The following is a 14,102-nucleotide window of genomic DNA, read 5'->3' as shown; positions in this document are numbered from 1 at the left end:
TCTACAAGATAAACCCCTATGATTATAAAATACTTTTAGCATGGATTTGACAGACAGCAATTATCATCAACAGGTCAAGGGTGTAGAGAAGCCTGGTGCTCACGTACCGTATATACATTTCTTCCCTTTCAATCTCTTTGTAGAAATTCTGAAAGAAATCAAACCACAACACTATCTTAAGAAACCAGTTCTATAAAAGGTATCACATGCACATTAAAAATTCACAATTCTTCAACTTGTGTTAAAGACAAACAGACCCAACTCTTTGGATCCGAACCATAAATCCATATAAAATGCAGAAACCACTTATATTGTTCTTCATTTTTTTGGGGGGGGGGTGGGGGAAAGAAATTCTAATGCATAAGTTTTCTGTACTTTAACTACTGTAGGATGTATATGCTAATTTCAAATGCCCATTTATCCTTCTCCCACCATGTTTCCCCTTTGGTAACCTTCAGTTTGTTTTCTATGTCTGTGAATCTATTTTTGTTTTGGAAATAAGTTCATTTCTATCATTTTTTCCCGATTCCACATATAAATGGTATCATATGATATTTATCTTTTTCAATCTGATTTATTTCATTTAGTAGAGTCTCTAGGTCTATCCATGTTGTTGCGAATTTTCATTTTTATGGCTAATAGCCCACTGTGTCTCTACACCACATCTAAATAGGTAACCAACGAGGCCTACTGTATAGCATAGGGAACTGTACTCAACATCTTGTAATAACTTATAATGGGAAAGAATCTATGCTGTACACCTGAAGCTAACACAACATTGTACATCAACCATATTTTAATAAAATAAAAAAAAATGCCTGGTAAAACAGTTTTAAAAATTAAAAGATAAAAAAGCCACGATGGCTTAAATCTACTTCCGTCATTTGCAAGTCACCTGCTTTCAGTTACAACAAAGCATCACCCAAAGACGTGAAAATCTTAACCATTCTTAACCACTGTAATTTCATTAGAAGTGGGAGAAAATTCATGTGGGAATAAGCATTATCAACACGATAAGGCACGCTGGGCCTGGCCTCACTCACCAAGGGCCGTAAGAAGGCAACGTGGTGTGGTGACTTGACTGGACACAATAGCCAGTGTACTCAAAGAGAAAGTCCACTTACTTAAAGTTGAGTGGAGTTACAAATTCACTTCCTCAATTGCACCTGCCACACACTTTGAGGGCTCCGTAGCCATATGGAGCCAGGGCCACTGTGTAGCATAGGGAGTGGACATAAGAGCATTTCCATTATCAGGAAATTTCTACTGGAAAGTGCTGTTCTAGACAGACCTTCCAAAACACAGTAAGAAAACCAGTCACTGCTTCATAAAACACCTTGTGTACAGTACTGACGGACAGGAAGGCTGGTTAGCCGATTAGCAGCAATGGGCTAATTCTACGTGCGCTCGGTCACGTCCAATTCTTCGCCACCGTATGGATGGTAGCCCGCCAGGCTCCTCTGTCCAGGGTATTTTCCAGGCAAGAATACTGGAGTGGGTCATCACGCGCTCCTCCAGGGGATCGTTCCCACCCAGGGACTGAGCCTGCATCTCCTGAGCTTCCTGTATTGGAGGCGGATTCTTTACCCACTGAGCCACGAGGAAGGCCCTAATTCTACTTATTGTAAACTATTTTCAGATGAGCATAAACATTGCTATTACAGTTACATTTCTTTATGAGAAATCTCTACACTTTAAAATCTTTATTGTACATGAGGCACCAGAAAGGTACAGAACAGTCACCTAACAAGGTCTAAGGTATGGAAACACCACTGCCACTTTCAGTGTGAAACTCGGCACCTGCACACGAAGTGAGCACTCTCAAACGGGGGCCTGAGATAACTAGCGAATATCACTATCATAAACGCATGCAATTATCCAGGAAGATGAAATAGCCTGTTTTATTTCATTAGCCAAAAAAAGACATTGCTTCCACAATCGATCTGTCTGAAAAGAAATGCTAAATACATGCAGAGAGTAAGAGGGGGCGCATTTAGAGAGACGCACCAAAACTTCCACGTTTTGCAGCCTCTCAGCTGTGAGTGTCCCCTGGTTCTGGGTAATGAGGATATTTTTGGCTGACAACTCGGAGCCAGGTAACAAAGGCAAGCTACATCAAAGGCAAAGGATGAGCTGTTCACTTCCAGCTCTGACTCGCCAGTGTTTACAAGCTACGATTTCACATCACTCTCTTTTGCCCTCCTATTTTTAATCCTTTCCAAAGCTTTTGATCATTCTCCTCTACAATTTCACAACAGGGATATCATGCGACTTTCATTCCTCTCCGAGATATGGAAATGTCTTTATTTCCTGCCTGCGCTGAGTTCTGTTCCCTGCCTACGACTTCAAAACCTCCCTAGACCTAAAGGATGTTCATCTCAAATTCCAATTTCTATATAAAACTTTTGAGTTCCATGTATAAAAGTTCACACTGCTCAGCAGGGGCCCCACTTATGGGCCCCCCCACCCCCATGGTCCTCTCTCTACCCCAGCGCTGCCAGCTGTGTTTCTCCAAGCAACTCCACTGGGACCAGGCCCCCAGCTCCAACCTAGCGCCATGCATTAATCTTTCAGAGCACATACATTTCACTGCATTTCAGTTCTGTACTCCTTCATAACTAAGATACATCCTATTGATAAGATTTTCAGATTTCTAGTTGGAAACACCTTAATTAACCTTATAAAGGGGCCAGAAAGTACCTGACTTATGTTTGTAAATTAAGAATGATTCTACTACTCTCTGGTGCAGATATAATTGCGTAGATGAGCCAGGGACATACAACAAAATCATCTACCAGTAACTGAAAACTGCGTGATTATAAGGTGACGATGAAATTCTACTTATTTAAAAATACACATTTTGTCCAGTGGGAACTGTGATCCACTATGTTTACAGACTTGCTTGCAGAAGTCTGTCTATTTATATTGTGCTCAGTCAGTTGTGTCCAACTCTTCTCAACCCCATGGACTGTAGCCCACCAGGTTTTTCTGTCCATGGGATTTTTTTCCAGGCAACAATGCTGGAGTGAGTTGCCACTTCCTTCTCCAGGGAATCTTCCCGACCCAGAGATCGAACCTATATTTCTTGCATCTCCTGTATTGACAGGTGGATTCTTTACCACTAGCACCACCTGGGAAGCCCCAAGAAACAGACTCAGACTTAGAGAATGCACCTACGGGTGCCAGTGGGGAGGGGTAGGGGAATGGATAGTAGGGAGTTTGGGATAAACATGTACCCATTACTTTATTTAAAAGAGATAACCAACAAGAACCTACTGTATAGCACGGGGACTCTGCCCAATGTCATGTGGCAGCCTGGATGGGAGGGGAGTTTGGGGGAGAATGGATACATGTGTATGTATGGCTGAGTCCCTTTGCTGTCCACCTGAAACTATCACAACGTTGTTAATCAGCTATACTCCAACACAAAATTAAAAGTTTAATTGAAAAAAATAAAGGACTTAGGCTACTGGCCAGAATAACAGCCTCTGTCTCTTATTTTTATTTTATCTTTTTAAGTGATAGAAAGAATAGGATGTTAATAAGCCCACACAACTTAGAATGTTCCACCAACTCCATAAAAAAAGGATAATACCACTGGTTCTAATGGAAATTTGGCAGTGGGCTTACATTTCTTTATTGATGAATATATTTTATGTTCTTTGATTTTTAACCTTAGGATTTCAAGGGAATTTCTGCTTAGTAATCAGTTGAGTACATTTTATATTTTTCTAAACATATGTTTATACCTCCATATTCATCTAAAGACAGAAACACTCTTGAGAGTCCCTTGGACTGCAAGGAGATCAAACCATTCAATTCTAAAGGAAATCAGTCCTGAATAGTAATTGGAAGGACTGCTGCTGAAGTTGAAGCTCTAATACTCTGGCCACCTGATGTGAAGAACTGACTCATTGGAAAAGACCCTGATGCTGGGAAAGATTGAAGGTTGAAGGAGAAGGGGACGACAGAGGATGAGATGGCTGGATGGCATTACTGACTCAATGGACATGAGTTTCAGCAAGCTCCAGGAGTTGGTGATGGACAGGGGAGCCTGGTGTGTTGCAGTCCATGGGGTCACAAAAAATCAGACATGCCTGAGTGACTGAACTGAACTGAACGGAGAAAGACATATTCGCTTCTATGAAACTCTATTGTTTCATAAGAAAAGTACCAAGATAAAGGTAAAAATGGACCAGGAGGTTAAAAATATATTTATAAGATTAAATGTAATCTTAGCAGTGAATATTAGGAGACAGAGTGTCTACCTGTAAAAATCTAGTTATGTTTCTCTGAAATGCAGAGATCTATTATATATTTTAAATGAAAGAATCATGATAGGTTGGAATCCATCTCATCCTCCCCAGGAAATGGTTAAGAACAGAACACTTGACTCTTCAAGGGATGATTCAAGGATGTTTCAAGCTGAAGGAAGTGAACAATATCAGATAGTCTCAGGATGAGAGAAGAACACAGGATACAACGTCAGGAAGTCTGAGCTCAGGTGTCTTCACAAATGCTCACTGTTCTGACCCTGATTCTGATTCTGGAAAAGGCCCCATTCAGAGCTCATCACTGCATCTCCACTAGGTTTTGCATCCTGGTGCACTCAAAAAGATTGTGCTTGAAACAAAGATTAACAGTAGTGAATCATCAAAGCTGGAAACCTCATCAACATAATAATAATTCTTCCTTCAGAACACAAAAGGGCCTCTCGGATCCCCTCAAAGGTCAGAGGGAACACTAGAAAAGGATGTCCGTGGTAGGGAATGATTTTGAAAAGTTGTCTGTTTCTCTCATGCAGAAAAATACTGATTTCTATTTTGTGTTAACCACATGGGCATCATCAAAGTAAATTCTTTTGGACAGAGGAAAGAAGGCAGGAAGAAAAGAGCTGGGTTCATTTCTGAGCAAATGATCGAGGCCTTAATTTGGGGCAGAGCTCACTGCCACCACAGCGCACAGTCAGGCTACAGATGGGTGGAGAGGCAAACAGCCAGTGGGCCAGATCTCAAGGATGGAAGCCCGTACTTCCGACAGTGGTCCAAGACCCTTGCACATGCAAATGTAGTTAGATGTTTCAAGCTCACTGATCTTACCTTGACCATGTCCAGTCTATTGATGAGACCAAAGGCATTCTTCATGCTGCAAGTGTTCTGGAATTTCTAGCATTTTTCTCTTTGATTCTTTCTGAGAGCTCCCATCTTTCTGCTTATATTACCTATTTTTCCCCCCTTGCTGTTGTTCAGTTGCTCAGTCATGTCCTACTCTTGGTGACCCCGTGGACTGTAGCACGCCAGGATCCCCTGTCCTTCACCATCTCCCGGAGTTTACTCAAACTCATGTCCATTGAGTCGGTGATGCCATTCAACCATCTCGTCCTCTGTCCACTTGGCCATCCTGACACGCTGGTCTTCCATAGAGTCTACTCTTTCTGTTAGTGCCCTTAACATGTTAATCATGACATACTAATTCCCAGTCTGATCATTCTAAAATCTTATGTCCAAGTCCAGATCTGATGTTCTGATTCTTCGAACTGTGTCTTTTGCCTCTAAGACACCTTGTAATTTTCTGTTGAAAGTGCTCGTTAAAAGGAGTCAGGTAGTGGTTCCAGCGGCAGTTTCTGCTCCAGGGAACTGTGATTCTCTGTATCCTCCTGTCTCTCCAACTCGGGGAGCAGGCGTTTTCCCAGTGGATCTAAGACAATGACTCTAAGAAGAGTTGTTGATTTTCAGTCTGCCAGCTTTTCTTCTTGTAGTGAGGATGGGGGTAACCACTTCCAAGCTCCCTTACGTACTGGACCAGAAACCTTAAGTCCCCTGCGTTTAGATTTTCAAGGGAAAGAAAACTTGCTCTCAAAATGTGTATCACAGGCCGAAACAGACTGGCCTGCCCCAGAATGCAGGGCTGAGACTGCACAAGCTTTCAGCGGCCAGATTCAAATCTGAGCGGCAAAGCTCAGATTCAGTGTTGATACTCAAGTAAAAGGAAGATAAAAAGTATTCCCTTTTGCTTAACTTTTTAGTCCAAACCCCTCTGGTGATTTTCAAGAATGAACGATGTGTCCTGTTCCTCTTGGCACAGAAGTCCACTCCCATGAGCTCAAAGGGCCCACAAGTCCATACAAATGGAAAAGTCAGGGCTATCCAACGATCAGGCGGAAGTAAAGAGACGAAACCAGGAGCAGTGTTTCCTAGCCTTCCTGCGTCGGGACAGGCAGGGGAAATTGGTGAAAAGGCTACCAGGGCCAGCAGTCTGTTTGTCTGGCTCCTTAAGGGGGAAACAAAGAAGGAAGATGCAGAGAGAAGCAGAGAACTCTGGAGCCAGACATGGGGTCACGTGGCTCCTTAGGGCCATGAGGTTTTCCAACCACTCCCAGCAGCTGAGTTTGTTGTAAAGCTTCCTAAAAGCTCCTCGCCCTGTAGCCTTGCCTGATGCACCATGACCATGTCAGGAACGGGGTGTCCTCAGAAGCTGGCCAAGTCCAGCGACTGCAGCTGTGCCACAGGCCAATGGATGGGGGTGGTTGAGTTCACCTGAGGCTTCATGTGGCCACGCATGGGTTTCTTGTGGCTATGCCACAAATCGCCACTATCTTGGTGGCTTGACACAACAGCTCTGCATTCTTTCACTGTTTTGGCGGCTCAAGTGTGAAATCCACGTGTCAGCAGGGCCACGTAGCCTCCAAGAGAAGCATCCTTCCGGCCCCTTTCAGCCGTGGCGGCCCCAGAAGCTCCTTGGCTGTGGCAGCGTCCTGGGCATCTCTGCTCCCGCTTTACCTGGTTTTCTCCTTGGGGTCCCTGTCATCTCCTTTGCTCTCTCTTAAAGAATGCCTGTCACTGGACGTACCCCACCTGGGTAACTCCAGCTGGTCTCATCTCAAGATCTTGAGCCACAGCTGCTGGGAGGCTTTTTTCCAAATAGGGTCATGTTCACATTTCTGAGGGTCAGGACGTGGACATCTTTCCTGGAGGCCGCCGTTCCCCCCCATCACAGTGTACAAGGCTCCTAGTAACGAACACGTTTAGAGGGACTTCCCTGGTGGTCCAGGGGTTCAGAATCTACCTTGCCATGCAGGGGACACAGGTTGGATGCCTTGTCTGGGAATGAAGATCCCACATGCCGCTGGGGCAACTAAACCCACGGGCCATAACAACTGAAGACCTCCCATCCTGGGGCCCCTGATCCGTAACAATAGAGGCCCTCACACTGGAACTAGAGCCACCCAAGCCCAGCGACGAAGAGCCCATGCACAGCAGCAAAGACCCAGCACAGCCATCAATAAGTATTCAAAACAAAACACACCCGAACTCCCCATTTAGGACCTGCAATCTGTGAGGGCACTCCCTGGTTACAAGACAAGATGGATCTTCTTATCTTCTGAACCAGGGAACAACTGTGCAGACATCCAGAGCAAAGATGGTTGCACAGACATGCCTATTGTGCAGACATGCTTAAAGAGCAGATCTGCAAATGGTCCTCCCTTCCTCCTTCCCTGCAACAGGTGAGGAAACGAGTGAAGGAAGCCACACACTGCCCTGCAAAGCTCTGTGGCCAGTTGTCCTGAAGCTCTGAAATTCTTGGTTCATCTCCCAGCTTCCTAGACAGATGGGATATTTAAGCTCTCACTCACCAGCACGTTGACCGTGCAGCTCATGCGGTTTTCTTTGTTCTCATCGTGCATGATGGTTCTATAGTCCAGAAGTCTCTCCATTAGGCGCACGACAAGCTTTACAAAAGTCTCTCCCGTTTTGGCAAGGTATTTGTGTTTCCTGCAGTGCTCCAGGAGGCTGAAAAATAATTACACACACCTTGCTAATCACACTCAGAAAAAGAAACCGGACTAAGGTGCAGTTTAAAATATTTTCCATCATTAACACTTTTTAATTATTTCTGGGCTACAAAGTTCATTGTCGTCTAATTACAGTCTCTCTGTCTCCATTCTGACATAAATCCCACTGTTAATCAACACTTACATTTTATCAAATAACACTTTGTACTGCTCATCGCCTCTGCCTCCTTCCACTTCATGATCCAGCTTGGTGATGATCTCATTTTCAAACTATAATTAAACAGAGGAAGTGTAAATAATCAGCACGGTGGCTATTTCATTTCATGACTTGAGCGTCAATAATACATGAATCGCCGACAGATCGTCATTGGAGAGTTGCCCTGCACCTTTGAAGCTTGATTTTGTTTAAGAGGTGCCCTTCTCGAACCCCTGGGGGTTTCTGATGAACCCCTGTCACAGGGGGAATCTTTCATTTCCCTCCCTGGCTGATGAAGCCTCAATGCATCTTCTGATCCCAGGAGCAAGCGCCAGAGAGAGAAAGACAAGGAAATCGTAAGGGGAAAAAAAAATCAAGGAGCAACATAGAAAAAAGTCCCAAACTTCATCTCTATGAACAAGTAACAACTAAAATAGCTCCTCGGTTCCTGGAAAAGAACAGACTCGGTGTCAGTTGGCAGCAGAGTTCTCTGCAATCTGAAAACAGGCAAAGGGCCACTTCCCTGCCACGCCTGGATGGATCCCAGTGACACAGCTCATCCTGGATGACGCGATGCCTTTAAGTCAGACCAGCAGACAGCTCAAGAAGGCCCCTCCCAGGCCTCTCTTTGAATCCCTCAAAGCTTCTGATTAGACTTCCAGCATATTATGGTGGGAAAGGACCCTCAGGATGGATGCTCTGTCTGTGTCTTGCTTTCAGGACAACTCTAAATTCTGGGGATTAGCGAATCTCCAAAATGTTTTCACAGAGGTCACGGACTCTGGCTGATCAGGCTGGAAATAACTCCGGTAATAATGATGGATGTGCTCCCCCTGCTCAATCCTCGTGGCTCCGTCCCCATCCCTGCCACAATTCAGAGCCACCTAAGTGTGGGGATTCTGGCCAGGTGAGGATCCCTGCAGTTACTCATGGATGTGGGACAGGTAGGAATGAGAGGATTCGAGAGCTTTCGTTCCTGAGAGATGAGGTACCCACACTGAACCCAAAGGAAACAAGGGCTGGATTCAGGGTTCACAAAGCAAGCAGACAGGGCATGGGTGTGAGGGTCTCTGGGACCCTCCTTTTACAAAACTGTGTTGAAGTAGAGCTGATTTTCAATGCTGTGTGGATTTCTGCTGTGCAAGGGGACTCAGCTACACGAGTATATATTCTTTTTCACCTTCTCTTCCACTATGGTTTATTAGAGAAGATGGAACACAGTTCCCCATGCTTGTTGTGTATCCATTCTATATATACCAGCTGGCATCTGCTAACCCCAGACTCCCACCCATCTCCCCCCATCCCCTCCCCGCTTGGCAACCACAAGCCTGTTCTCTTGGTTTGTGAGCCTGTTTCTGTTTTGTAGGTAAGCTCATTTGTGTCATATTTTAGATTCAACATATCAGTGATGTCTTATGATATTTATCTCTCTCTCTGACTTACTCCACTTAGTATGATCATCTCTAGTGGAATCCCCTTAAAATATATACACTCATTGCTTCTCCAGGCAACTAGTCCCCCACTGTTATTGGAATCCCATAAGAATTTAAGCTGCATGAGAAGATTTTTCTTCTCTATTGGTCTCTGCTGTATTCCCAACCCCTATGGAGGAGCCTTGTAGGCTGCAGTCCATGGGGTCGCTAAGAGTCGGATATGACTGAGCGACTTCACTTTCACGTTTCACTTTCATGCATTGGAGAAGGAAATGGCAACCCACTCCAGTGTTCTTGCCTGGAGAATCCCAGGGACCGGGGAGCCTGGTGGGCTGCTGTCTCTGGGGTCGCACAGAGTCAGACACGACTGAAACGACTTAGCAGCAGCAGCAGCAGGATAGCACCTGGCATGGATGCTCTAATGGGATGAATATACTGTGTACATATAAATGACTGCATAGAGTCGGTGTTAAATTGGAGCTGAGGAGGACTTAATAGGGCCCCTAAGGAGTGGGCCAGTAGGTTGCTAAGATACAACCTTGGCCACACAAGCCAAGTGGTGAACACACTCATGGCGGTGCTCGTAACTGGTCCATCCAACACCGTCCACTGCACTGCGAATCTGGGGCCCCACTGCTGCAGTGACGCCTGCAGGGGTATCCCTGTGAAGCAGAAGGCAAGGGGGCTGGTGAGACCCAAGGAGCAGCCTCAAAGCACGACCTCGAACATGCTGCCTGAAGTCACATCTTATCATGCTACGGATAAAACAAAGGCTTAAAACAGGACTGGAGAGAAGTATTGATTCTTGCTTGACATCAAGGACTTAGCAACATCACAAAAACTGGGACTTCAGTAAATCCCTGCAATTCTCTTCTTGATCTGCTCCATTGTCTCCCCCCGCACCCCGCTCCCCCAGTAAACACTCTCTTTGATTCTGTTGGGCTTAAGAAGTTCAGAGATTTTAGGAACAGAGAAAAAAAGATGGTTCTTTCTACTGAAGAAGAAAGAATGAGTTGCATTTCTTTGGTTCACGTGAGGTCTCAGGAGAATGACTTTTACTATATAATAACAAATGTTGGATACTAACCCACTATTACTCATCTCTTTACAGGAAAAAAAAAAAATCTCTGCAAAAGGTGGTTCTTTCTGGAGACTAGCACAAGAGAAATGGCTTGCTACTGGACCAAAAGTTGGCATTTCAAGGCAGCCCCATCTTCCATGATGGCACCATGTCAGGGATGCCAACGATTAAGTGGTGAGTGCTGATTCTTCAGAAGAAGCCATCATGAGGTAAAGTAAGTCTAAATTTAATTAAAACACACGATTCAATTCCACACGTGTTTAACGAGCATACAACAAAGAAGCCTTAGAGAGTGAAGAAAAACAAACCTCACCATAACACAGGCAAACACATATCGGCATTTCAAATTGCTCATCACTAGTTAATCAGAAGGTATTTGAATTTAGAGTCTACTTTCTGGAAATGGCATGTTTTCTCTGCTTCTCCACAAACCTCGCTGTCACAAAACAAGGGCAATAAAGGAAGCTCCAGCTCCCTAAGTAGGCTGCTTATCAAACTTTGACTGATGAATTTAATGTTTTCTAAAAAGAGTGGATGAATGATAAGTAAATCAGCAGAGCACAGCTAATTCTAATTTCACTAACCTCAAGTCTAAACTCTGTAATTTGCACAAACACCTGGCGACCCTGTTCCGTTTATCAGTGAAGATTCAATTCCACAGATCTGCAGCTTAGCCTCAAATTCCAGGGCCTTCATCAATTTTCACCGAATATACTAGCATCAGTTCACTCCTGTGCTGTGAACTGTTATCATAATCAGGATTAAATGATCCTGTCCAAATAAACTGGAGAAAGTATGTTTGCTGAAAGAGCAGGGCTGGTTTTCTAAAAATCATGTTTATTATCTTACTTGTAAAGGCATGCTGTCTGGTAATTTGAAACAGGATTCTCTATGCTTGGGATAAAATTAGCAAGGGTTTACTGTGTTGCTCAGAAGGTAACAGAGGCTCACTCATGTGATAAGCAAAATCACTATATTATCCCCTTTTCTCTGAAACACTAATATCGCCACAGAAATATCCACAGGGTGTCCAACTTAAAATATTGAACAGAGTGTCTCTAAGCACCCGATACCAGTGGCCTTATGAGAATATGAAACATAAGAGGCCACGTAGAAACACAGGGCTTTTCAGAAGGTTGCTGTTAAGCTGAACACAGTGGAGGTTGAAGGGAGCTATGCTCGGAGGAGTAATGCACGATATTAACATCAACTCAATTAACTTAGAAAGAACCATTGCTTTCACCGCTCTGTGACAACATGAACTATGAGTTATTGGCTCTAACTTAAGAGATCACGGAATGAAAGGTCTCAGTACAGGATAATCTAAAAGCCAGTTCTTGGTTTGGAATGCATCATTGCTGTTGGGGGTTAGACTTACCATTCTTGCTATACTGCATTTACAAATGTATAAAACCAGGCTCGCATTCTCCAGGTATCCAGGGACACGTTTATAGAAGAGATCTGGGGTTATGTCAGAGCAAGGCAGGACCAGGATGGAAGGTTGGAATCGGTAACTCACCACATGGGTCAATAGCCGAGAGAAAGGTGAGCTCTAGGACTGCGGGAAGCGAAGCACATTAGCAAAAGGTTCTTTGACCCTTCAAAAAAACCTGAGTGGAGGCAAGCTCTTCTTACTGCGTGCTGCTTTACTGCGCTTCACAGATACTGCATTTTCACTGACTGAAGATTTGTGCCTTGAGCATGTCTCTCTGTGCCATGGATCAAATAGCATTTGCTCACTTCTCTGTGTCACACTTTGGTAATTCTTACAATATTCCAAACCCTCCACCAGCTTTTAAGACTCACAGAAGGCTCAGATGATGGTTAGCATTTTTTAGCAATAAAATATTTTTTTACTTTTTTAGCAATAAATTGTTTTTAATTAAGGTATGATCATTGCTTTTTTAGATATAATGCCATTGCACATTTAACAGACTGCCGTATAGTGCAAACACAACTTTTATTCGAACTAGGAAACCAAAAAATTCATGCGGTTAGCTTTGTTGAGATTTCCCTTCATCATGGTGGTCTAGAACCAAACCCACAATATCTCATGGGCCTGCCTGGCTGGCTGCACTTTGTCCTAATTTGTGTTTTTTAGAGCAAAGCATCTCACAAGATCCTGGAGATATGACCAAGGTTTTAGACCATCCCCTGGCGTTAGAGAGCTCCAGAAATTAGATTCTCTTTCGTTCTGTGCTCCCAGATGGAACGGTCTAAGCCAACGGCATTGCAGAACCAGGCCCTTCTCTTTAGCATGACTAGAAGGCTGGGGTAGGGTGGGTGAAAGTCAGTTAACTCTGTGGATTACACGGCCAGGAGGAAGGCACAGGCTTAGCAGAGAGCGCCCTGGTCTCCCACACCCTTGGGGCTCCGTGCTTACAGGTTGACACCTGAAAAGTAACTGACGCTCCCCAAATCTATCACTCAGCCTTCAATCCTTGTGCTCAGACACACCACTGTTTCGAGGTTTATAGCATTCCCCTGGCCTAACTGCTCTGTAAACTTAATTACACACTTAATTAGTCCCTGGCACTCCATAGCCCACGTCCTGTCAATAAAGTCCCCACATCCCTCTAGGTTTAACAAGCAGGCAGCTCAGTGACCTTGAAGCTTCTGTGAAATACTCAGGAACCTATAGTCAAGCCCCAGACCTGCAGCAGCCTGGCAGGGGTCTGTCTGCTGCGTGGCCACATCTGGCGACACCTTGGACAGGTGCCACTGCGCCCCTCTGCTTCACAGCTCAGACCAGGGACTGCCTTCGGGGCTGACTCCATTGACAGTGAACCCCAGGAGCAAGCCTGCACATAAGTCCTGTGGGTTAAAGGGGATTATGGGAGTCTAGGCAGATCTTTTGGAGAAGGCAGTGGCACCCCACTCCAGTACTCTTGCCTGGAAAGTCCCATGGGCGTAGGAGCCTGGTGGGCTACAGTCCATGGGGTTGCAAAGTGTCGGACACGACTGAGTGACTTCACTTTCACTTTTCACTTTCATGGATTGGAGAAGGAAATGGCAACCCACTCCAGTGTACTTGCCTGGAGAATCCCAGGGACAGGGGAGCCTGGTGGGCTGCCGTCTCTGGGGTCGCACAGAGTCAGACACGACTGAAGCGACTCAGCAGCAGCAGGCAGAACTTTGGGCTTCCCAGGTAGTGCTAGTGGTAAAGAACCTGCCTGCCAATGCAGGAGATGTAAGAGATGTGGGTTCGATCCCTGGGTCGGGAAGATCCCCTGGAGTAGGAAATAGTAACCCACTCCAGTATTCTTGCCTGGAGAATCCCAGGGACAGAGGAGCCTGGTGGGCTGCCGTCTATGGGGTCGCACAGGGTCAGACACAACTGACTCGACTTATCAGCAGTACCAGCCAGTATTCTCACCTTGGGAATCCAATGGAGAGAAAAGCCTGGTGGGCTACAGTTCAAGGGGTCACAAAGAGTCAGATATGACCAAAGTGACTTAGTATGCACACACTCAGGCATCTCTTTGCTGGAAAGCTTTTATAATATTAATACGATTCAGTGTCATCAGAACTCTCAGAGTCCAGGGTGTTAGTTTCCATGACCTCTTGGACCACTTTTGAGTCTGGGGTTCAGTGAAATTA

At 44.9% G+C, this 14,102-nt stretch overlaps 1 protein-coding gene across 2 annotated transcripts in view; it reads right to left on the bottom strand.

Moving 5' to 3' along the window:
- The window catches only part of DOCK1 (dedicator of cytokinesis 1), a 561,005-nt gene that overhangs the window by 72,614 nt on the left and 474,289 nt on the right, over positions 1-14,102 (bottom strand). For both annotated transcript variants that reach the window (XM_040254437.1, XM_040254438.1), the window contains exons 34-36: positions 7,977-8,062; positions 7,634-7,790; positions 108-148 (exon numbers count right to left, since the gene is read on the bottom strand). In XM_040254437.1, the coding sequence (XP_040110371.1) occupies positions 108-148; positions 7,634-7,790; positions 7,977-8,062 (284 nt within the window). The remainder of the gene's footprint in view (positions 1-107; positions 149-7,633; positions 7,791-7,976; positions 8,063-14,102) is intronic.

The sequence above is a fragment of the Oryx dammah genome, unplaced genomic scaffold, assembly GCF_014754425.2.
Source record: "Oryx dammah isolate SB20612 unplaced genomic scaffold, SCBI_Odam_1.1 HiC_scaffold_14, whole genome shotgun sequence".
NCBI lineage: Eukaryota > Metazoa > Chordata > Mammalia > Artiodactyla > Bovidae > Oryx > Oryx dammah.
The sequence above is the reverse complement of the archived record's forward strand: the minus strand, read 5'-3'. Positions and strand labels throughout refer to the sequence as shown.